We start from the raw sequence: 26,441 nt of genomic DNA, 5'->3' as shown, positions 1-26,441 counted from the left end.
CTGGACTAGATGCAATCCTACTCCAGATATAATAATGAACATAAAACAGATAGCAGTAAAAGAAAGCATGCACCAGGAAATGTTCACGCAGTTCGGAGCCTCACTCCTACGTCTGCGGGGCCACTCACATCAACCCAAATCCACTATGATAAAAAGGAGTACAAGATGAGAGTTAATTACACACTAAAGTATAACCTATAACTACTCCAGAGCCTACTCCAGTGGATCCGATGTGCAGGCGATCTTCATTTCTTCATGAACTGGTTAAGGACCTTTCTTCGCGCTCAGCAATACAGAATATATATGGAATAATTAGCCAAGGAATTTCAGAGTAAAATCAAGTGAAAGAGTGTGTAATCAATGCTAAACAAAGTAGCATTTTATATAGGTAGTAAAGAGATCTTCTATCCACAAATCAAGCACTCTTTCCATTCTTGATTTCAGCTGATCCATTTGATGTAGATCTCCACCATGATAGGGTCTTGACCGAATAAAAGTTTTGAATTAGATGCATACCTCCTGGATTATTTTCTTGAGCTGATCCAGTCAATTACTCCAGACAGTGTGACTAATCCAGCAACTAATCCAGATTACTTTGACAACTAATCTAGGCCAATATTAAGAGGTTTAAATGTGCAACATTTTTACACTTACACCACTAACCAATTCTTCATGAAGCTTTCTTTTGAAAAAAAGGGCAAAGGCGAATAGTTTTCAAAATTAAAGGGATATGCACTACAATTGGTGACAATTCTCTATCCCTTGACTTGTTAGGCCTTATGTTTTAATTTTAAAGTGTGGAAATCTTGGTTGTTTTGCACATGTTTAATTGGCTTTACTTTATCACGGAGGATTAGTTTTAAAGCTCACCCAAGTCCCGTAAAAATCCTAAAGTGTGGAAAGGGACAAGCACTTTTGTTTGACCTTGACTTTCCTTGTCCACCTATGTTTTAAAGAACATCGAGGGCGATGTTCGGTTTAAAGTGTGGAAAGGGAAGCACCTTGTGCTTAAATGACTATTGTTGCTTAATTGATTCATTGGTGCTTGATTGACGAGTGTTTATGGATTTGGAGAGTGCGTCGTTGTTCATATCATGTGATAAGTGTGATAGTGATGTGCCCGTACGAAAAGTTTTTACTATTGAAATATCCTTTGGAAGTTATTCCCTTTACACCCAAGTGAGCAATTGCATAGATAAGCCATTTAGGTTTACATTTAATGCATGCTTGTATGAATTCACCTCCTATCTTGCTTAGACCTTAGTAAACGATCCCTCGAAGTGGGAGTGTGTACTCTCCAACCTTGGAAAGATAAAAGAAGCAAGGTCGGGAATGAACCTAATTTTGGCAAGGTATGGGGCAAAAGGTGAAGCCTTGCTGTGAGAAGTGAGAAAAATTCCATAAACCCAAAAGAAAAGTATGAGTTAAGAAGTAGGGGAATGACGTTGAGAAAAAGGCAAAGACCAAAAACAAATGGCCATCCCGTGAGTTAAGAAAAGAGGTAAGCCATCTCGCTAAGACATGGGGCAATTCCATTGCACTGTCTTCGAAAAAGCGTAGAGCTCTACGTGAAGTCGGTTGTCCCAATGGCGATGTCTTAGAAGATGAGAAAAAAAGAGAGCAAAAAGAGGGAGACATTGCTTATGTCGGGATCATAAAAGACTTCCTCGGGTTAAAACATAGAGATCTATGATGCGGGGAGTCAATCTTTGGCATAAGGGTGGAAGTGTGTGAGAACCAACGCTTAAGTCGGGACCACAAAAAGTTTCCCCAGGTTAAAACACAGAGCTTCGTGCCGGAGGAAATTGGACCTTGGCTTAAGGTTGGTGAGTGTCCCATGTCAAACCATTCACTTATTTTCTTGTAAAGGACCTTGGCGGTATAAGGATGGGGTTGGTTGGATTGTACACATCGTTCCCACTGGTGTGGCTCGGCTATAGGCCTTTGCAAGATAAGAGGTGAATACCAATTTCGGATTACATGCTTGATGAATAGTGTGAGAGGGTACCCCCTTTTTTGTTTTCATTCTATCTTTTAGGAATTTGAGGCTTCTTTAGTATATTCCTTGAGTAGCTTTAGTAGGGGGACGTGACTAGCATATTTATTACATGATATGAGGGACTTCACCCCCTCCGTTGGCGTGACACTTATCTTGATTGACCATTGGATGAATTAAGTTATCATTGAGTTAGGGTTAAGTGTATCTTTGCCACTTAAGTGATCATTGGTTAGGTTGAAACTTGCTTGAGGGCAAGCAATGCTAAAGTGTGGAAACTTGTGATAAATGTCAAAGACACACACTTTTAAGGTCCATTTAGGGTGAATTTTAAGCTAAAAACAATCATTTGTGTAGCAATATTGTGCCAATTAGCTATGTTTTGCATTTTATTGTAAATTACCACCACACTTTTTATTTTATCTATTTTTAGGTAAGTTTCGGGCTTAAGCGATGCAAAGTGGCACAACCGGAGCGAAAGCGGGACAAGAAGACGAGTCGAGACGACCAAGCCACGAAGGCCACAACGCGCGTTGTAGCGTGCGTTATGGAGAGGCAAAACAGAGCTGATTTCTAGAAAGTTCAACACGCATCACAACGTGCATTGTGACACGCGTTGGACGGAATAAGTTCCCGGACAACATGCGTTGTCCGGGGCGTTGAAGGCTGCGTGGAAGAGCTGCGAAAGGGATTGAAAGGGGAGGCTATTTAAGAAGTTTTAGATCAGATTTAGAGCGGACTTTTGGTAGATTTTGAGAATATTATGAGAGCTTAGCATTTTAGATTTGAGGGAGAACAATTTGTAGAGAGATTTTAGTAGATTCAAGCTTGGATTTCTTGAGAGATTCATTGAAGGAAGAGATTGACAAACTCCAATTCAAGAGATCTTGCAAGACTTCTTCTTATTTCCTAATCTACTTGTTTGGTATTATCTCTACTCTTTTCATTTCTATTTGTTTGGTTAGATTTAGATTTATGAATGCTTTTATGATTTCTATGGCTATTGTAAGCTAGCTTAGCTAGGGTTTGAATTGTGAAAGTGTGTGATGATGATGCTTTTGTGACTTAGTTCTTGAATTAAGGATTGATTAATTGCAATGCTTCTATGTCTTGTTGTTGGGGATTGATTTGTTTGCATCAAAGGAACTTGATCACCTCCTATGGTTGTTTGAGAGATTAACCTATGCTAGGTCAATCCAAGCTCCCATCCTTGGCATTTCCTAGCTCAAGGAACCCTAGGGGATTTGGTTGGGAAGGAGTTGTAGGCAAGGTATTTGTGGAAAGGTTTAGGTGAGACCTAAACAAGTCCTAGTAGTCTAAGTTACGAAAGGACACAAGCCACTCCTTAGACTTAGCATTTGCATCCTCTTTCCCTATGTCTAATGATTCTATAAGCATCTTAATCCACACTAAGCAATTCAACCATATCTACTGTTCATTTGATTACCACTTGTTAGCATTTGTTTTACTAGTTCACTACGACGTTTAGACGTCCAGTGGTGGACAGGTTCATGGGGTTGTACTGGATGTAAATCATGTGAAGGTGAGCGTAAATGAAGTTAGTGATCCAAGTGCACATGTACCAATCCCCACCAGTGAGGTTAAGCTTGTAGATGATGCAATTCAACACTTTATTATTTGGCCAAAGAAGCTGGTAGAGTTATGTACTGAAGCTGATGCGGTATGTACACTAAAAATATTTCTATTTTAAAATAGTAAGTAATTTACTTTTTAAAATAATAATTCTTACTTGTATTATAATTCACAGTTAAAAAAAATACCAAATTGACTTTTTAATCGGGTGTGCAATTCGTACATCAAGAATTCACTATAGCTGATCCAGATTCTTTGACTGATGGATGCAAAAAGGCCTTTACAATAGCTCGCCGTTTTGAACACAATCTTGTGGTCCATGTGGCTTGTGGTATTATGGGCAACATTGAGTATGACTTGTACCTTGAAAGTGTGGAGATAATGTGTTTCTTAAATATGGAGACCATCTATGTTTCTCTATTTCAGTTCTTTATAAGGTAATAAGTTCTTTAGTATTATTTGTTCATAATAGTTTTATATTTATATAATTGGTAATCTATATATAATTGCTTGTGTTTGTGAATAGGGGTATTTACATTAGTTTTGAGTTGGCATCAAAAGACACGTATGGTTTCCTAGATCCATATTGGATTCAACCACAAATGAATAATACAAAGGAGAGGAAATCGTATATAAATACCACCATGCAGTATGTGAAGAAATTTGTATACTTAGCCTCATATGTTCTCAAGTAAGTATTAATTACGTTTTAAATAAAAGTACTTATATATTTTTATTATATATAATATATTTTTATTATATATTATATTCACTTAAAACTAATAAATTTCTTATTTGTAGTGAGTATTGGATGCTGATGGCGATTTGTCCTCGACTAAATGAAATTTTTTGGTTTGATTCACTTGGTCATGGGCGCGTGATGACATTAAACATATAATGGAAACGTATGTAAATTTATATAATTAATTAATAGTTATTATTAAACTAGTGATGCCAAGTATTTACATATATTTTATGTCTTATATTCATAGGTGTATGGCTGCAACAAACATGATGAATGGAAAGAAACAATATCGTTCACTAAAATGGACTATATGTTCGGTAAGTACTTCATCCACTTTGTAAAACATGCAAACTTATTGTTTTTTATTAATTTTTTTTAATTTTATTGTAATTCAAATGTAGTGTGCTATACAAAAAGGAACCACCGAATGTGGTTATTATGTGATGAAATTCATGTTGAAAATTGTTTCCAACAACATAAACAAAGGAATGGATAAGGCAAGTAATTTAATAATATATCTTTCAGTTCTTTCTTCTTCAAATGTTTAAAAATACTTGCTTATTTATTATTTTTATTTCTTTTGAACTTTGTAGACTTTGGAAAGACAAGGAAGATTGCCTACAACAAACAAGAGATTGATGAACTTAGAGACAAATGGTCTAAGTTTCTTATTGATGAATGGGTTAATAAAATGCTTCTTAGTTGATACTTTACGTTTAAAATTAGTTTATGTTTATTGGCTTTATGTTTAGTAGTTTTGTTGAATTATGTTATTTATATTAGTTTTATGTTTAGTAGCTTGAATTAGTTTAATGAATTGTGTTCTTTATATTAGCTTCATGTTTAGTAGCTTGAATTAGTTGATGTTGAATGTTAAATTGCTAGCTGCGCAGGTTCTGAAAATTGATACAATTGGGGTAGAAACCATAAAACAATTTTAATATAAAAAAATAAAAAATAAATATACGACGTCGGATATTTACTAAATATCCGACGTCGTATTATATAAAAAAATCATTAATTAATATACAACTTCTGCTTTACGTTAAAAGCCGACGTCGGATATTAATTTTTTTTTTATAAAAAAATAATCGGACGTCGGCTATATGCAAATAGCCGACGTCATATATTAATTTATTTATTTTTTAAAAAATAATACGATGTTGGCTATATGCAAATAGCCGACGTCATAAGTTTATTTTTTAATTTTAAAAAAATATACGTCAGTTTTTTAACCGTCATCGTATCATTTATGTACTACGTCTCTAAAGTCGACGATGTTAAAGCCCTTTTCTGTAGTAGTGCCAACACAATCAACTCTTATGCGATGTTTAGCAAGAGCGCAAACCAAAAAGGAAGCGTTATCAATTTTTCATCTTTTCTTTGCAGATGACAGTCTCTTATTTTTCAAGGCAAATGTGCAGGAGGCTGGGGTGGTAAGGCAGTGTTTTCAGACTTATGAACAGCTCTCAGGTCAGTAAGTCAATTTTCATAAGTCGAGTGTGTCCTTTAGCAAGAATACAGGGGTTGATGATAGGGAAGCTGTGGTGACTCTTTTGGGGGCTCCTAATTTTGGGAAATACCTGGGGTTACCATCGTTTGTTGGGAAAAATAAAAGGCTAGTTTTTGCTTATATTGAGGATAAAATTAAACAGAGGATTGTGTCGTGAAATAAGAAATTATTGTCTCAGGCAGGTAAAGAGATCTTCTTAAAAAGTGTAGCACAGGCAATGCCTACTTTTTCAATGAGTGTGTTTTTGCTGATGGATTCTTTATGTGTAACTATTGAAAGGACCATGAATCGCTATTGGCGGGGTAAAGGTGGTGCCAATAGAAATAATATCCATTGGATGGCCTGTGACCGGTTGTGTAAACCTAAGTCTGTTGGGGGCTTGGGTTTTAAGGATCTCAGGACATTTAATCTTGCTATTATATGTTGGGAAAGCAAGTGTGGCATTTTCTCACTAAACCTGATTCGTTGGCTACCCGTGTTTATAAGGCAAGGTACTTCTCTAAAAACTTCTTTTGTTGGTGCTACATTGGGTAATAACCCTAGTTATTATTGGAGAAGTATTATGGCTGCCAATGGTTTGGTTTGTAGTGGTGTGAGAAGGAGAATTGATAATGGTAGATCAACCTCAATTTGGGGTATGCCCCAGTATCTGGAGGGATCCAAAGTTTCTGGTTTGATTGATGAGGAAACTTATTCTTGGGACTTATCTATCCTTAGGGATAATTTTATTCCTAGTGATGTGAACCGCATTGTTAGAGTTCCTGTGTGCGCATCTTATAAGGATTCATGGCATTGGTTCAGGGATCCTAGTGGTTGTTACTCTGTGAAAAGTGATTATAGGAGTATCATGGGCGAGATTAACGTCGCTTTCTCGAATTGGAACTCATTATGGAAGATCAAGGTCCCCCCAAAGTGGAAGGTTTTTCTTTGAAGAGCTATTAGTGGTATTCTCCCCACCACTACTAACCTCTATAAGGAGAGTGGAAGCGAGCCCTTCATGCCCTATGTGTGTCTCTTTTCATGAAGATATAATGCACTCACTTGTGTAGTGTGAGTTTGCTCAACTTGTTTGGCATGAGTCCCAATTACCGATTTCTCTTATTGTGAGGGGCAGTTTTTCAAAATGGTTTCAAAATATTTTGGCCTTGTTAACTCCTGCTATTGTTGTCAAGGTTGTCGCAGCATTGTACTACATTTGGATGGCAAGGAACGACGTCGTATGGGAATCTTGTTTGCAAAAGCCGGCTCGGGTTTGGAGGGGAGCCCTTCACTGCCCTCTCGGCCTGGGATAATTCTTCTGGACGCCAGCCTACTGCCGTGCCACCTCAACAACCGTAGCCATAGCCGACTGCTTTACGTTGCTACTTTGATTCTAGCTATTCGCCTGACTCAGGTGCTGCCACGTATGGTGCTGTGCTCTACTCGGCAGATGGGGCTTTCATCGCGGTTTCGAACGACAGTCTCCCTTACTGTGCAAACCCCCTTACGGCGAAATCTTTAGCGTGCAAAGAGGCCCTCTCATGGTTAAAAGATCGTGGAGTTGATGAGGTTGCCATCTATACTGATTGTTCGGTCCTTCACCGCTATGTCACTACTTCAACAGCTAAGCCAAGATCCTATGTTGGAATCGTGATTGATGGTTGTTTATGTTTTATAGCTTCGTTTATGTAACACCCCGTGTTACGGCCTTCAATCCCGGATTAATTATTAAATTAATCCCGTTAATAATAATTAAATATGATTTAATTCGGTTAGATTTCCTTTAATTAATTAATAAAGGTCCACCATGAACCGTGGACCCTTGCCTAAATTAGAGTCCTAAGCCTATTAGGAATAAAGAAAGTAAGCCCTTTACTATTCAGATTCTAATTAGGAATCCTAGACCTAGTTATCTATTAGGAATAAAGGAAGTAGGCCTTTTACTATTCAGACTACGATTAGGATTCCCTTTAATTAATTAATATGGTCCACTATGGACCATGGACCCTTATCCCTAAACCCAATCCTTAGTTCCAAAAGGAATAGAATTAGCAAGCCTATAATATTAGTTCCTAACCAGGACTCCTAAATATATAAATAGGGGACTTAAGAGGCACCTAGAACCCCCCACCACAATAAACGTTCCACCACCCCAAAGTGCTCCAAGAATCCCCTAGAAGAAATCAAGAAAGCAAGAAAGCTTAAAGAAAGACCCTTCATAGCCAAGGAATTAATTAAGAGGTAACCCATGTCTCAACAAAACCTATTTTCATAGCTATGATTTCCCCTTAGGGTTTCCCCCATATTGTTGTAAATGGCGATTGATGATGATTATTATTGATGTCGATATAATGATTCCATGAGGAATCTTGATAATCTGGATATTGGGAGTTTCTTGATAATTATGATGTTCTTGATGATTAATTGGGGTTTTGATGATTATGTGTTGTTCTTGATGATTATGATGTTTTTGATGATTAATTGGTATCCTTGATGATTATGTGTTGTTCCTACCGAATCTTGCAATTAGAAGACGAATTGTATTCTTGATCGATATAAAAGTGATTAGAACCCTAGGTTGTATCGTATGATATTATTCTTGGATTATCGGGTGGGGAAATCGCATGTTTGGGTGTTGATTATGATTAGAAAAGCATGATAGGTTATGTGCCGTTCGTTTTTCGTATTTGATCCGTTAATTGTCTATGTGTTGTCGTTAATTACGTTGAAAAGTGTCTAAGCATGGTTTCGGGTTCCACAATGGTTCCCGGGACGAAAAGTGGTGAAAAGAGTCAGTGGGGGGTAGGTGGGGGGTAGGGGACCCACCACCTACCCGCGGCAATTCGGGCAGCTCCGGCAGCGGGCAGCCGGCGGGCGGGCAGCTGCCCGCCGGGCACCCGCTGCCCGGAACAGTGTTAGCCGGCGGGCAGCCGGCGGGTGGACCCCCACCCACCGGCTACCCGCTGGAATTTCCCCCCCCCCCCCTCGGGACCCCGGCTTCCCCGTTTGATGTTTCCCCGATCCCCGTGGTGTCCCAACGGACCCCGTTTGTCGTGCCTATGTCTAGTCTGATATTTCGGGTACCGTTCGTAGGTTTATGGGTCTATTATATTGCATGCTAGTTGAATTGGTATCCCGTTGACCTAGGTGGAAGAAGTATGATCCCCTTAGGACTATTCTTAGTACGTGATGGATCACGCATAAGGTTGTTATACGCTTATTCCCCTTCCCAATGTGTAATGTGGGTTGCATGTGCTTGTTATGTGTTATGTGTGCGTGTTACCCCAATTCGGTTGCGATCGGATTGGTTATCCTGAGCTGCGGTTCAGAAGCCGGCTACAGTCAGATGGGAATTCCTGGCTGCAGTCGGATGACGGTATCCTGGGCTGCGGTCCAGAAGCTGGTTGTAGTCAGATGGGAATTCCTGGCTGCAATCAGGTGACATCTTTCCTGAGCTGCGGTTCAGAGGCTGGCTGTAGTCAAATGGGAATTCCTGGCTACAGTCAGATGACACACTCTCTTGGGCTGCGGTCCACTGTTTGGTTGCGATCAAACATTATGATGAGCTGCGGTTCATCGGTCGGTTGCGATCGACCCCTCCGTGTTGCGATACGGGGCAGGGTGCTGCGGGGCCGTGTCAGAGCTATATGCGCTGACCCTCATGTATGGGCATGCGATTGGTCCTGTGGCGCCAACAAAGTGTGTTATGTGTTGTGACATGGACGAGTTGTGATTACGAGTGTCTTGGGGGATGTGACTATGGGATTTATATTGGGGATTGTTCATGTTGGGTTATGATCATTGTTTATGCTTTGCCTTATCTGCCTTATCTGTTGTGAACTGCATATGCTTGTTATAACTGTTGCTTGTGTCTGGCCTTATCTGTCGAGTCATTCCCGGTTTTAAAGCTAGAGTTCGTAGGATATATCTTCATGCTCAAAATGGTTTTCGTATATCTATATATATATATATATATCTCTATATGTATTGTATTTCAACGCGTTGGAGTGGGTTACCAGCATCTCTCGCTGAACAGATATATTTGGCTTTCAGGCACAGAAGATTAAGTCACTGGAGTGCGCTACAACTTAGAAGTAGATAGTTTCCCTTTTGGCCTGCGTGCCACGTTTACGTATTTACGCTTTGAGGATATTAGTTAGTTAGCCTGTGCACTTGGGTTCTCTAGCCCAGGTGTGGCATAGCACCCCGAACGCTTGTATTTATATCTTGGGATTTAATAAGATTCTACCTTTATTATAAGTTTTAAATGTCTTAAAAATCTGGGGTGTTACAGTTTACTTCGTGTTCTTTGTTTTTAATTCCTAGACAGCTGAATTTGGTTGCTCATACTTTAGCTACAAAAGCCAATGCTCAGGCTACTTCTTTGTATTGGGATTCAGTCCCACCTGACTTTGTTTCGGTCCTCTTGAGTTAATATATTCTTGTTGTTTATGCTTTCAAAAAAAAAAAACAATATTTAAACTATTTTGTTGATAAAGGACAAAAAATTGTCATGTCACAATATTATTAGGACCAAAAGTGGATGTTTTGATAAAATGGACTTAAAATAGACTGCTAACTATGAATCTATATATGACGAGAAATGGAATTAACTCAACATTTTAATTATACATACAATATTAGAAATATTGAGTAAAACAAAATGCTCCTTCTCACTCTATTGCCTTCATCCATTTTTGCCTTCTCAGATCAGGGGCGGAGGGAACATGGGGGCAGTGGGGGCAGCTGCCCCCACTGACCAAAATTACTCAGCCCCAAAACGACGTCGTTTTGGGGCTGATATATATATATATATATATATATATATATATATATATATATATATATATATATATATATATATATATATATATATATATATATATATATAAATTTTTTAATTTTTCATTTGTTCTCTGCGAAGACCGGAAGACGTCTTTTCTCCTTCCTCTGCGGCTCTGCGAACACCGAAGTCCTATTGTCCGAAGACTCTTCTCTCCTCTGCGATTCTCGAACACCGACAAAGGCAGCGCCTCCATAGTCCGAACACTCTTCTCTCCTCTGTCGGCTGCCGCTTGCCGGTCCACCATCTCCGACCGCTTCACGATTTGCTAAGGTTTGGTCAATTCTTTAATTGGTTTTCTAATTTTTACTTTTCTTGATTCTTCGACCTTTACACAACATCAACTTCTCACAATCTCCCCCCTTGAAGCTTGAACTATAAATATTAATTTCAAAAATTGATTCAATTGTTTGCCTAATTGCCCTAATTTTTTGTTTGCCCTAATTCTGATTTCCCTAAAATTGATTCAATTTTTTGAATCTTTGATGTCTACAGTCTTCTTATCTAATGTTTGGTGAATTGCCAAATTGGTGGAAGTGTGGAACTTGGAAGGAGGAAGCTACTGCAGTCTGGAGAGTGGAGATAGCCCGTAGCCAGTAAGCCAGGTATTCAATTTATAATCTATTAATTACTAATTTACTATTTATTAAGTGTGGATTATCCTAGTTTCTTTTATTGCTTATGTTAATTACTTAAGTGTGGATTTACTATTTATTAAGTGTGGATTATCCTAATTTACTATTGCTTAAGTGTGGATTTAATTACTCTGTTAATTACTAGTTTGCTTTATTGCTTATGTTATTAAAATTCAAAGCATTGCTGTCATGGAAACTTCTTGTGTTAATTTATTGTGGGGATGTGCTAATCTGTATGTTAATTTATTGTGGAGATGTGCTAATCTGTTAATTACTAGTTTGTTTATGTTATTAAGATTCAAAGCCTTAATGACTTATGTTAATTTACTGTCATGGATTATCCTAGTTAATTTACTTATGTTAATTTAATTACTTAATTATGTTGGTTCAGTTACGGAAAAATTCTTGAAAAGAAAATCAACTTTTGAGGATTCATCTAGTCACGGTAGTCACGAATTGTCAAGTATAAGGCCACGTATTGAAGTTAATATAGATGAACTTGAAGTTGATCCGGCTAAAAAGGAAAAGCATTTATGAATATCATATCAATGATAGGGATATTGTGCGAAGAAGATATCTACAAATGGGTCCATGTCAACCAAAAAATCATGTTTTTCCTACTAGAGTGATTACGGGTGTCAACAGGAGGTTTAATCCTAAATGGTTTAAAGATCATAGTCATTGGTTGGAGTATAGTGTATCAGAAGATGCAGCATATTGTTTATATTGTTATCTATTCAAAGATGGAAGCAGCGGACAACAAGCAGGAGGAGAGTCATTTGTTACAGAAGGATTCAACAATTGGAAAAAAGGGCCGGAAAGGTTGCGTGCACATATTGGTAATCATAATAGTGTTCACGCAAGGAACATACAAGCTTGTCGAGACTTAATGACTCAAGAGCAACACATACAAGTTTGTGTATCAAAACAGTCGGAGCAATTGAAACAAGACTATCGTGTTCGATTGACTTCATCAGTTGAAATCCTCCGGTATCTTTTAAGGCAAGGACTTGCTTTTCGTGGACATGATGAAAGCTATGACTCACTTAATCGAGGAAAATTTCTTGAGGGCTTAAAGTTACTGGCTAATAATAATGAAAATATTGCCAAAGTTGTGTTGCAAAATGCACCTGAAAATCACCAAATGACTGCCCCTTGCATTCAAAAAGATATAGCTAATGCTATTGCAAGTGAGTTAACCCAAAAAATAATCAATGATCTTGGTGAAGAATTATTTGGAATAATAGTTGATGAGTTGAGAGATATATCAGTTAAGGAGCAGATGATTGTGTTTATTAGATATGTGGATTCAAGTGGGCATATTGTTGAGCGTCTTCTTGGCATTACTCATGTTTGTGACACTACTTCTATGTCTCTTAAAGTAGCCATTGAAGATCTTCTAACAAGGCATAGATTAAGCATTGCAAGAATAAGAGGTCAGGGCTATGATGGAGCAAGTAATATGCGAGGTAAGTTCAATGGTCTTAAGACTTTGATTATGAATGAGAACCCAAGTGCTTTTTATGTTCATTGTTTCGCTCATCAATTACAACTAACACATGTGGGTGTTGCAAAGGAAAATGAAGAAGTTGGAGATTTTTTTTATACTGTCTCGCAATTGTGCAATATTGTTTGTGCTTCATGTAAGCGCATGTATAGCTTGCGAGACAAACAATTAAAGATGTTGATTGATTCAATTTCTGATGATACAATTGAAACGGGAACTGGTTTGAATCAAGAAACAGTTTTAAAGCATCCGGGTGATACACGTTGGGGATCCCATTACGGTGCACTGATGAGCATTATCACATTATTTTCTCCAGTGATTGATGTTCTTGATGAAATAAAGCAGGATCCAAAACAAAGGACAGAAGCATTTAGAGTATTGAAGAATATCTTATGTTTTGATTTTGTGTTCTTGTTGCATTTAATGAGGGATGCTTTAGGAATTACCAATTATTTGTCACAGGCACTACAAAAGAAAGATCAAAACATTGTGAATGCCATGAGACTAGTTGATGTCTCAAAAAAAAAGATTGCAAATGATGAGAGATGATGGGTGGGAAGCTCTTTTACAACAGGTTTCACTGTTTTGCAACAAGCATTCAATTCCCGTACCTAATTTGGATGAAGTTTATGTAGTTCCAGGAAGACCTCGCCGTAAAGCTGAAGAAATGACTCATCTTCATAGGTACCGTGTTGAAAGGTTTTATGCTGTTTTAGATCTACAACTCCAAGAGCTAAACAACCGTTTCAATGAGAAGAATACAGAGTTTCTCTTATGCGTGGCATGTTTTGATCCAAAGAATTCATTTGCTAGGTTTGATAAGGATAAATTAGTTCGATTGGCACAGTTTTATCCAAATGATTTTTCTGATATTGAACTTCAATTACTAGATAACCAACTACAGACTTATTTTGTTGATGTAACTTCTAATCCTGCTTTCTCTAAATTGGATGGTATTGATGACTTAGCTAAAAAAATGGTGGAAACGGGAAGACATTTGGACTATACGATGGTGTATTTGCTTCTAAAGTTGGCTTTGATCCTACCGGTTGCAACTGCTAGTGTGGAAAGAGCATTTTATGCTATGAAGTTAATCAAGACATCTTTACGCAACCGAATGGGCGATGATTTATTAAATGACTGCTTAGTGCCGTATGTTGAAAAGGATATTTTTGATCAAGTTTCAAATGAAGCAGTTCTACAACGATTTCAAAATATGAGAGAGCGTAGAGGAGTATTATCACGTAGTTCATCATAAACCTTGTATTATAATTTATAATGTATTTTGTATTTTAACAATCTTATTCGTATTTGAACCTTGTATTTGAATATTTTTGAATTTATTTTCTTCTTATTTCTTCGCCCCCACTGAACAAAAATCCTGGCTCCGCCACTGTCTCAGATCATTCTTCTCACCTTCTTGGTTATTGCATTTGGAAGAGTGATAAAAACATCGAGATTATATTGGTTATTGTTCTCTCGTTTTGTCAAGTTACAGAGTTCTTATCATCTAATTAACAAATCGTTCTGATTACTTTGGATATGGCCTTTAATACAACTCGAAAGTTAAATCAAGAGGCCTTTTTCGAGCAAGGGTACTATGTTCATTCCCTGAGATAGAAAGAGTAGAGAAAATAAGACTTGAGAAGATATACTATGTTCGTTCCCTGAGATCATATCTCATACAGATATAAGGTAATGAAAATGCTAATTTCTAAAAACGCACGTAAATGTACGTTAACATAACAAGAAAAGCGAATAATAATGAAAATAACAATTCAATGTATCACATAATCCTCAAATCGCGCGCTTTTTCATGCACTTTAACTTGCGGGATTCAACATCATGCATGACCACTTCTTCCCTATTCTCATAATCACCTTACAAATTGAAAATAAATTGGGTACTAAAATTCCTAAGTTATTTGGTATCATCAAAATTTAATGTACACTTATTCCTAAGCCCCATCATGAATAATATCAAAATCAAAATAAAAAATAAAACCGTTAAAAGGATGTTTTACCAAAAAAAAAATATTAGAAATCTTGTTGCATGTATGTAAATTTTTGGAGAAGGAATTAAATTTCTATGTTAAATTTGAGAATAAGTAATGCTATTCTCCCTGCATATTTTTACCTTCCTTATTTAAAGAGACACATTATTATATTTAGTTGAAAAGTTAAAATAAAGCATCACTCCTTTACTTTAAGGAGATCCATGTCAGACAGGAAGTCTTAGAGAGTGAAAAAATGTGGGCTGTGAACTTCACTTGTTACAAGGGCAAAAAAAAAATAATGAAATTAGTACTTCATTTTTGTATATGATTGTACAACAATCCAAAGTTCCCTGCCCTATCACAGAGAATACTAATCTCACTAATTATCATCAAGAGTTGACACAATTCTTGGGAGCTTATTGCAAAACTAAGAATAAAGGAGGTCTATATACAGCTAATATTCTGCCTGCTACTTCTATAAGATCCTCAAAGGATGGCAGTCAAAATTGAAGGGGAAAAATGGATTAGAATTTGATCATTTTTGGATACCACCCTCACTTCTGAAGATCTGCTATAGGAGGAAGACTGCAAAATTTAATTGGGTTCTTCACTTCTTTGCTGGAAAAGACATGTGTGAACCAGAACTCGCAAGCAATTCCCAGATAGCTTTATACCCTCTGGACCAATCTCAGACTGTTCTTTAAGTGCATTGCGTTGTGCTGTTTGTGACTTTCAGGAGTCCAAGCAACTCTGCATCACCCAGCTCCAACTCTGTAACCAGTATAGAAGGAGTCTTGCCATCCTTATCAGTGGCATTTGGATCAGCCCCTCTATTTGGGTAGAAATAGAAAACGACAGACAATAAGTCTTATGTTTAAGTACAGTAAACGAGTTAGGTGCAATGTATAGTACAAATAGTCACAATTCTAGAAGCTCCAAGGCCGGGGAATATTTTGATTTAAGTTGGGGTAGCGACTCTCAACTGGTTTTGATAAGAAAGATTGAAAACAGACTGGTTACCTGGAAAGTAAATGTTTGGCAACCGCAATTCTTCCCCTCATGATACTATGATGCAGTGGCGTCTGATCCTTTGAATCACAAGAGTTTATATTTGCACCGTGCTGTAGGAGCAGCTCCACCATGGCAATATCAGCTATTTGGCAGGCAAGGTGAAGCAGGGAACAGCCATCAAGAGAATCATTCATGTAATCATCTTCACTTCCTTCTTCTGCATCAAAGAAACAAGAAGACTTGCTGTCTATGCGGTTGAAGTTCGGCTTGAGGTCTGATAGTGGGTCTAATTTCATTGCATGTGGAAGAGTCAAAGATTTACCAGGTGATGCATTTCCATTAATAGCATTAACATCTGCTCCATAAGCAATAACAAGACGGTATACAGCTTTCTTGTCATTCGTACGAACACCTTCCCACAACTGTTCAGCAACTGAGAGCATGTTGAGACTGTTGTTTTCCTTGTGAACAAAACCTTTTTCTGCATACTGTAGTCAGGAGTGTTAGCCATCAAATTAAAAGTAGCATCGAGTTATATTTTAATGAGCTCTAAGATCATTCTCATCTTTTAAAATAAGTAGATTATTTAAAAGGATATGCTATGCATTTAGACTTTCACATGCCAAAATCTGAAGAACGCTCAAGATTTGCAATACAACATCATACCAAATCTACACTTTGCTAATCTCTGCAATCGGGAAATCCACCTAGCTCAACCAAGGTGAGGGTTAACTGATGGGTCAAACTATAGGAATGATCGGAAGCATTACAAAACTAGATAACATACTATCCAATGAATGCAATATCCACAAAATTGTTACGACATTGCCACACAATACAGAAGCTACTACAGAGATGACCTTTGTCATGTTGATTTGAGTCCTCCAAAGACACTCCAAATTTACTGGTTACTGAATCCCCCTCAATAGAAAGATCTCATCTCACACTTCCATGTCACTAAACACACCCTAAACATGTTCAGACTTGAATGATAGTGCTTTCGTCACTTGTTTGAACCAATTAACGAAGGAGATGATAGAGGTTTGAAGAGATAAGGATTCTGAAGTTAACGGATTCCTCACTTGTTTGAAACCATATGGAATTTTCTTCAATTGATATACAAGGGAGAAATCTCATAGGGATTCAAGAGATGAGGACTACAGCATAAGAAAGGAGTCAAAGGACACACCAAGCATAATCATGTGTTGCAGTATACATGTGGATTGTGGGAAGGATGCAAAGTGGCAAATGCAAGATTATGTCGATTTTTAGTCAGGAGATTGGAAAAATAAACTCAATTTTAGATCAAACCCATCTTGTGTAATGGTTAGGGAAATCTTAGGATCATCTTACACCAATCTGATAGTAACATATTAACCATTTTAGACTATATGCTTTACTACCTTTTAAGTGGCACGTGATTTTAACAAATGGTCAAAAGTTTGAAGTGATACCTTTGCATGAATGAACTTCTCCTTCACTGAGATTTGATCATTGTGATTGGGTTTGGGGGAAACTTCCTTGCGTTTATCCAGCTCAACAAACCTATAACACAGATATTATACATATATTTCACAATTATAAATGAAGATATAAATGCCAATGGTGCATTAGCTGAGGTTGTTATGGTTAAAGGCCTAAAGTGGGTTCGAATTTCAGTGTAGACTAATGTCCTCTATTTATGTCAGTTCTTTGTACCCAATACCCACATATAATTTATTGTAATGATCTACAGTTAGGTTCTCTAGTATGTAGGGGATTCTTTCAGCCCTGTTGTTCCTAACTATCTAACTTCTTAAGTGATACTTATAACATCATCACTTCAAAAAAATAATAATAGAATAAAATAAGATGAAAAACATGTCTTGCTAAGATTCATAATGCATACCATGTTGGTATCTCATCATCATCCTGAAATGTTGTGCTCACTTGCAACAATTCCTCCCATACAGAGTTTGCAAAAGCATTACCCAATGCATGAAACAGAGTGATGATAGAAGGCTCCCAGACTTTAACATCAAGTGTCAAGGATCTTATCTGCATTTGTAGTAAAAGTTGATCCATAAGTATTTGACACTATGATACGGTGGTTACACTGAAGAGATGTAAGAAGTTTGATGCAAATGATAATCCATATTATATGTCTATGTACCCCTCCCCTTTTTCTCCATCTTTTGCTTCCTTAGTTCGTTGAATTCCCTGAACATGTTATTGCTGAAAGCTACCTAGTAATAGAATCTCCAATGACAATTGGAAAAGAAAAGTTTAGGTGCAAAGATAACCTGCCTTTGATATATGTACACCAAGGTTTCGGTGAACACCAGAACATTCAATACATATTAGAATACCAAGATTCAGAGATGCCCAGTCTGGTTCAGGAGCACCACAGTCAGCACATTTATCATTCCCTGGCAAACTCGTTAATGTGTCAACCAGTTTTCCTGTTTGCATGTTGACAGCTGTACGCATAACGTTTTTAGAGGCAATATTCCTAACAGATGAGTTATCTTCAATTGCCCTTTGATCAAAATCGGGAGGACTTGTAATGGAACTATTTTCACTAGTGGGACTGTGACAAAAATGCTGGCATAAAAGAAGTCATCATTAGTAAGTTGAAAACACAGTAAAAACAAGCATAAAACCACTTTTCCATTTACCCTCTCAGCTGTCTGGGAAGTGAGCAAAGAAGCAATAACTCCAGTTATTTTTTCAATCCAGTCCATTTGTTCTGTTGCACTCTCTGCCTGCATTGTCAAAGTCCCCTTTTCAATTAAAGTTTTTTTTTTTTTTTAATAACACAGAACCAATTCTCTTACTCATTGTTAACTATACACGTCTATAGTAATAGCCACAACAAAATCCTGAATACTGCTTATATGACCAGACTGATGCTTAGGACTTTACTTGCAAAGTATAATTCTTTGTTGGTGATATTATTCTGAAGCAGAATCTCAGATCAGATTGTTCTGCATCCTTTTTAATCGTTGATGTCATCAGATTTACTGTGTGACGTGCAACAGCTTTTTCATCATGTACACCACTATGATAATGAGAGGAAAGCCACCGACTCAACAGCCCAGAACCCGATTCTGAAGAAGAGCTTTTATTTGAAGCATTTGTATTGGAATTTCCCTGAAAATAATATACACGCTGCTGCACAATTCAGAAAGAAAATATACTTCAAAAAGTTTTGAAAAATTCTCTTGGATGCTTACGGGTATCCTGTTCCATAGTTTACGGTAATAGTACAGCATTCCTCGGCTATCAAGAATGAAGAATCTTCTTTTCCAATCACCTCTCAAATTAGAAGAACGTTTTGAGAGATATCCTTGCTTTATAGTTTGTACCTAAACTATTGAAACCTTAGCTATAAATGTAATAATCAGCAGTAACTTTAGGATCAGCTATATATTCTGAAAGGAAGCAAAAGAAATTATGTTACATCTACAAAAATAAGAAAAAAGAAAAAAGAAAATACAAGTACCTTTCCTTCTACAGTTGACTGCATTACTGCTTCTATCGCTTTATGAGAACTTCTGGGAAAGGATTGTATGGGATCACAATTCGGAGGATTCGGAGGAATCGGACAAGCACTAAAGGACCGTTTACTGTCTTCATCAACTTTCTTTTGGTATTCTTCCATCCTTTCCATAAGAGCTGCCTGCTCAGACAAATAACTCTCTCTGCTCTTCTGTGAATAGGCCAAGAGCTGTGACAAAACAACTGACTTCACTAATAACTCTTAAATAGAGGATAAAATAATTAGAAAGCCAAAAAGAGAAGAAGCAAAACCATAACATAGTATCAAATACAATCCTCTGTTATTCATATCATTTTAATCGAGTTGTATAGAAGTCACCAGACTACTTATAACACTGCATATATCAATGAAAAGTTTCTATTTTACTCCAACCTCAAGAGAAGAGGAAGAAAAGAAGACCAAAAGACAAACTTTAACTCATTTTTCATAATACTACTAGAAGTGGATTCAAGTAATAAGAGCCCACGTGATGCTAGAATGACCATCTTACTTATTGACCTCATGAACCTTTGATAAAAGGTATTTCCTTTGACCACATTAGAGATATTTTTCATAATCCCACTTTTGGCAACCGAGTATCATGACTCTGTCCTTTGTCATGCAACAACTAGCTTAATATCAGATGATTTTGTAAAATCATGAAGTAAAAAAGTCAAAGAAATCGTGTGCTTTGTCTTTCCTTTTACTGCTAAAATCTCTCAATCCCAGTTAGGCGGAAGCAATGATGAAGAATCAAGGAATGAAAAATGTATATAAGACTGAAGATATAGATAATGTAAGATTCTGTATTATCTGAATGTGTTTCTAACAAAGAAACATAGTACATATATATATATACAAACACATAACTGTAAGTAACTACCCATAACTAACACCTATTCATAAACTGACACAACCCTATAGATAAACCTAACTCTTTATTTTTCAACACTTTAAATATTATCTATTTGTGGCTATAAATAAATAAGCTTGCAGCAGAGTTTGTCAAAGCTCACCAACAAAGTTAATTGTTCATAAATGTATCAGTGGGATTCTAATATTTCAAGACAATATCATTACATGGACAATAAACTTCGAATGAAAAACATCCCCTATATAGTTCAGAAAAGCATTTTACTTCAAAAAAATTTCAACCATATTTCCTTTCATCATATGCCAATGGTGAATTACTTCTACTTTCAACCCTGTAAAACAAATAAAAATCCTTGTGCAATAGTGCAATACAATAAGCAGGCATTAAATAGCATTAATACGTAATGAATGAACATGAAATAGCAAATTACCTGGTTGATATAAGGCTCCATCTGATTCAAAAGTTCATACCCCTGCATGGCAGATTGAATTTCAGATTGCAGCACTAATGCATTGCATAGCAAGGCAAACGACTGAAAATTTTCATTACTTTAGCACCTGCTTAAAATAACGAAGATGAGCATCCATTGTAGCAGTAACAGCTTCCAAAAACTCAAACTTCTTTTTTGCCTCAACAGAGGTAAGAGCTCCAAACTGTATGGATCGATGAACAGTCAAAGATGTGGGTACACAGCCATTCCTCAAGTGCATCTTTATTTTGTCATTAATTCATGAAGCAAAGAAAATATAGCGGAAAATAAACTTGACTGACCAGATGAAAGCGGGCATTCTCAAAACTTGATCTTGACTGGTAAAGTTCCTGGAACGGCTCTCTACCAAATTAGAATTTACTGAGGATAGTTACCCATGACATACTATCGGCTCAACTAATGATAGAAAAGGAATTATTCTTCATAGTAAAGTAAGAAGCGTTGTCTAATACCTCCTCAATGGCCACAGCTATGTCCAACCTAGTACTTTTCCTCAGTGACAAAAACTTCTCACGAGCCTGAAGGATGAAAATAGACATATATTTAGAACTTAGTCATGCAGAACACCCAACTAATCCAGTCTATAATTCCTCATGGAAATACAGAACTTGTATCACTTTGATTAACACCAGTCAGCTGTGAGTACAACAAATTCCAGGATATTAAGATGGACTGTACAAAATGTAATTAAGGAGAAAATGTCATCCTTCATGTTGGACTGTATTATCAAGGCATATTATGTATCTTGGACCCAATAATTCATCTCAGCTGCTCAGATTTGAAGACATTTGCTACATTGAAAAGTATTTTTTTCCTTTTGGTACATCAGAAGAGGAAAGGAGGTCGAACTCTTGACCTTAGGCTCTAGGAGACTTGAGGCCTCTCCTTGAACCATAAGAGGGAAGGGAAATGTCATTGGCCTCACATCTACCAGAATGACTAAATTATCAGCTCAACAAGCAGAAGATCTGGAATGACTTCTATCCCAGTAAGAAAAAAAGCCTCTCTAATTTACCACCTAGTCTATCAAACACATTCTTTGAACCATCTGTTGAAATATAGAAAACCCTGTGTGGCCCCAGGTTTAGCACATTATGCAGCCCATAATATTCCTATATAAGCATGTGTATCTCTCTTAGAATGTATGCAATCTATTATAACTAATACAATCATATATTCTTTTTTTTTTTTTTCATATTTTTGCTATTTTGCTTCTACTTAACTGGAGGGTAGTGGCTATTTGCCACTCGCCAGGTCTTTCAATCTCTCAATTTCCACAATGTATTAGAGCCATAATTTGAAAAAATAAAAATTAAAAAAATAACTTCTCTGTCACCACCCTATTAATAATAGAGAAAATATTTGATTCACCATCAATGCATAGGTGCTATGCATCAATGGTGGACCAAAACTTGCCACTTCATTAAAAATAAAAGTCAAACATTGACTGAGTCCTTGTTTGGAAGTAATAATGTCTAACATAATGATAATAATTTAATTAAAAATAAATCTATCTTAATTTAAAAAATTTCCCAAATACTGAGTAAGAATGGTCAGCAAGAAGAATGCATTGCTTTTGGCCTCCACTTAAGCAAATGGTCATCAACAATCAACAATTGTGTTATAGCCATGGGGAAGGAAAACATATAAATTCCTCTGCATATGCTTGCTTGGCAGCCTGCTATATGTCTTCCAAAGTTGCAGATTTTTTAAGGTAATTACTTTTATATGCAAGATCTTTAGAAGAAGATAAATATGAGAATGCCACCGACAATAGTAGATTAGGGCTAGGTTTTATTAATTGAATAAGATTTATTTTTAATTAAATAATTTACAATTATGATAAATATTATTACTATTTGCAAACAAGGGCTCAGCCAATATTTTGACTTTTAGATTTAACAATGTGGCAACCTGTGGTTTACTGTTGGTGTATAACACTTATGAACGGAATGTGCATCAAATATTTTCTCTTAGTAATAATGTATTGCTATACATTCTAAGAGAGACACATATGCTTATATAGGAATATTATGGGCTGCATAATGGGCTAAACCTAGGGCTAAGCTATGGTTTCTATATTTCAACCCGGTCAAATTCAAATGTTACACTATGAAAAATATATTACACCCATAATGAAGTCAGCCAATTGTGATAATATAGATAAAGGGATAGATATGTCCATCCAAGTTAAACAGAGTTCATTTTGAAAATAACTACAAATTCATCTAATTATATGAACCTATATACAACTGAAGACTCATAACCTAAATACAACTGAAGATTCTTTAAATGCAAACTATAAAAGCAAAAAAAAAGACCTGATTATTCATATAAGAGGCATTTACTTTGAACTGCTCACTAGTGATACCAACCTGATCATAGATGACATTAGCTTTGTCAAAACGCTTCCGAGCTTCCTGCAATAACCCAATATTCTCATAACTCATGAAAGCTACAAGGAAAATCTGTCTATTTATTCAACCATTGGGGGTGTAGGATGGGTATGGATATGGATCCCACTGTGAGAACAAAATATCCTATTGACAGATTAGCACAAAGAAAACTTTATAAATTCCATCACTTTGGACCTTGCTAGAAAGTTTCATAATAATCAAAATATCCAAAAACCTAGAATATGCTATAATGATTGTATACATAAAATGTCAAGCAAAAGTAACGAGTAGTACCTTCACCTGTGGAATCTCAACCACAGCAACATGTTGTAACTTCTCCGTTAGTGTACGCTCTACCTTAGAAAGATAGTCAGAGGATGTCATTGAAGGAAACTTAAAAGAAGATAAAGATGTCTTAATATTCACATCAGACTAAAATATTGAAAGATGAAATCATATTAGCATTTAAAAGCCTACGTTAAAAAGTAGCAAGATAATTGCTACCTGTGATCGGAGAACTTCCTTGTATGTTCCAATTTCTCTCAAGGCAATTGCAAAATTAACCATATCAGGACCTATGGGTGCAAATACCAAAAAAATTTGAGAATCATTGGAAGATGAAGAGTTTAATACCTAATTCTTTGCTCAAATTAAGTATTGCTATGTAGAATTTCCTAATAAACAAAAATGATATATTTACTCATAATTGCATGATTTGTTGTAACTAGATTGAAATTCTTATTGAGTTATTGATATGGCATTTGAAAGTTGAAGCCTTGCTGCCCTGGCATCCTCTACCTTTTTCTTTTTCTTATAATGGGTAGCAATACCAAAAAAAATGATAAACTAATTCCTCTAGCCATTTTAAGAGATACTTTACTCAATAATCTGTGATTTAAGAAATCAAGACACTTATTTCAACTCCTAGTTAAAGAAGTATGTTGAAGTTACTAGTGTCTACTTTTCTTCATATAACAAAACTTGTGGTAAGATTTTATCTTAAAGGCTTCAAGCACAGTGTCCAATGAAAATAAACTTCCCTTGGGCTTCGAAGTACGAAGGGGAAAGGGAGCAGAAACTTATTTGACTACAAAAGAGAAAATATACACCTCCAAATGCCACAGAAGTTGGATCGTCATGTCCTCCTCCAAAGATTTCAATGGCACTAGCAAAAGAAATGTCTGTGTCATATGCTTCCCCAATCCCTTCCCTGTGACAGTAAAAAGAAGGAACCCTGTAACGATAATGCCGTTGCAGGAGACTGTAATAATGCGAAAGAGAGGTAGTAAGCAGAATGGCTGCTAGACTTGGATAATGCATTCAGTATTTCGCTAGAATTATACTCAATCAAGAAATTTAATAATATATATAAGTTGCAATAGAGAAACCAATTGCTTGTGAACACTTCATTCATCCTCTCTAACAGAAACATGGATATCTTTACAGAAAGTTTCAGCATTAGAAAACAAGACAAAAGAATGGGAATAGTCACTAGATAAATATAAAATTCACATGCTAAGATGCAAATATTAGGAGAGGGAGCAATCATGGTTGAGTAGAAAACAGGAAAACCATGATGAAACTGTCAGCATCCTCAACAAACTTGCTAAAACTATTATAGGACCAGAAAGACAACACTCTTCGACAAGTTTAAGGAACCCATGCTGATATGGAAGTGAAAGTAGGAAAGCATCAAGGCTAATTAATTAAAAATACTCCATGGGTAATATATGTGTGAATGCTAGGCTTATGTAATCCAAGATAGGCCTAAGATGGTAAAGGTCTTATAATACAACAAGTGAATGGTATGTGATCTTAGTGCTGATATTCAGCACAGAACACAATAATATTGACAACTTTCCAGTGTTCAGAGGCAAATGAGAGCTCATACTTGTATAATGGTAGAGAGAAGATCTAGAACACAAACACCTAAAAGTTTCTCTAACTTGTTTTTCTTACTAAAAGCCCAAAACATACAAGCATTCTCTAATGAGGTTGTTTGATTAGCACTTTGTCAGTTATTTAGTTTTATCACAGTGGAGGGCCTACCCCACCATCCCATGTATCCTGTAGTTTAAAATTTGTAAGTTCCATTTTTATTTAAAAGAAACATAACAATAATCAAAAGAAGGTTCATTGATGGATTAACTATGCAAACTGAGTATCATATTAATTATGAGTTAATATAGCAGGGTATAAAAACTTACGTATACTTCCGGCATCCTTTACAAAATTTTAAACATTTCTCCTTCAATATCTCAACATTTTCCTCCATAGATTGCATCTGATTAACCAAGTAAAAAGTTAAGACCTCCATTGTTTCAAATGCGGGAATATAAAACAGAACCATTTTTGTTTAGCCTGTGCATATTAATTTGAAACATAGGAAAACATATCTTGTGAAATGCAGGAAGAAGGCAACCAAAAAGGTACTATTGCCATCATAATACATTTTTCACACTACAAAATGTCAAAAAATTATTGATGCTTCATTTTAAGACAAGCAAACAATGCCTTCACTAACAACCTCTGCAATCAGGTTATGTTTCTCCCAAATCAAGTCAATGAATAAAAGAAGGAGAAACTTTTACGAATCAAATTATAGTTATTGAAATGATCCCATTACTACCACATAAAAATCATGTATCACCAAATAGAAGCAAAAAGGTAGAGATTAGGAAAGCTAAAAGCACGAAAATGCAAATGATCCTCATTCATCAAATCCATCCATTATCCATTAAAATATAAAAGAGACCTGCTGGCGAAACATAGGCGAATCATCGAGCCGGCAGGGGGAAGGTATCGCGCTTTCCTGCATCTGATCAAAACCGGCATACCCTCTAAGCACCCTCAATATCAAGATGAAGAAAACCCCACAAGGCTCCGACTAATTACCAGACTTTTTGACCCGCATTCAATAACAACAAAAACCCAAACTCAGATCAGCAAAAAAAAAAAAAAAAAAAAAACCATCCAATATTTTCAAAAAAAAAAATTTTAAAAAGAAGCAATCTTGAAATGCAAAGGGCATGAAATAAAGAGAGTGTGGGTGCGTGAGGGGAAGCGAGATATCGAGGGAGAAGGTTAGCGAAAATGGTGGAAGATGGAAATTTGGTATAGAAAGGTGCGATATTTCATGGCCGTCACTAGATTACTTCCATTGGCTATATGTGATATTGAACAAACAGTAATCTATGTCTCTCTCTCTATCTCTCTCTGTGCTTCGATTTTTAACTGTCGAGTGCGCGCCATGCGTGAATGTTTTGCTTGCCTGCCCCTTGCCGACCAACTCAAATTATACCGCGATGATGTCTACCGTACTCCCATGTCATTTTTTTAAACG

General features: G+C 36.5%; 1 protein-coding gene across 2 annotated transcripts; it reads right to left on the bottom strand.

Moving 5' to 3' along the window:
• Positions 1–230: 230 nt before the first annotated feature.
• Positions 231–26,441, bottom strand: LOC109190146 (ADP-ribosylation factor GTPase-activating protein AGD3-like). Of its 2 annotated transcripts, XM_019340588.1 has the most exons (20): positions 25,854–26,441; positions 25,306–25,382; positions 24,208–24,308; positions 23,603–23,673; positions 23,393–23,455; positions 23,078–23,122; positions 21,155–21,220; positions 20,984–21,031; positions 20,770–20,865; positions 20,643–20,684; positions 19,303–19,527; positions 19,034–19,165; positions 18,723–18,950; positions 18,476–18,562; positions 18,105–18,401; positions 17,707–17,855; positions 17,273–17,363; positions 15,828–16,306; positions 15,491–15,637; positions 231–243 (listed from the first exon to the last, which is right to left on the bottom strand). In XM_019340588.1, exons 1-19 carry the CDS (start codon positions 25,914–25,916, stop codon positions 15,508–15,510), a joined length of 2,490 nt encoding a protein of 829 aa, XP_019196133.1. In that variant the 5' UTR covers positions 25,917–26,441; the 3' UTR covers positions 231–243; positions 15,491–15,507. The 2 variants fall into 2 exon arrangements, with proteins under 2 accessions (XP_019196133.1, XP_019196132.1); XM_019340587.1 differs by lacking the exon at positions 231–243 and having other exon boundaries at positions 15,100–15,637.

This window comes from Ipomoea nil, unplaced genomic scaffold (genome assembly GCF_001879475.1).
Source record: "Ipomoea nil cultivar Tokyo-kokei standard unplaced genomic scaffold, Asagao_1.1 scaffold1572, whole genome shotgun sequence".
NCBI lineage: Eukaryota > Viridiplantae > Streptophyta > Magnoliopsida > Solanales > Convolvulaceae > Ipomoea > Ipomoea nil.
The sequence above is the reverse complement of the archived record's forward strand: the minus strand, read 5'-3'. Positions and strand labels throughout refer to the sequence as shown.

Coding starts and splice junctions, on each gene's coding strand:
- LOC109190146 (XM_019340588.1), bottom strand. CDS start 25,916: ATGCAGGAAAGCGCGATACCTTCCCCCTGCCGGCTCGATGATTCGCCT. Junction 21,221..23,077: donor CTAATGTCATCTATGATCAG/GTTGGTATCACT, acceptor TTCATCCTTCAG/GCTCGTGAGAAGTTTTTGTC. Junction 20,866..20,983: donor AGAATGCCCGCTTTCATCTG/GTCAGTCAAGTT, acceptor CGATCCATACAG/TTTGGAGCTCTTACCTCTGT.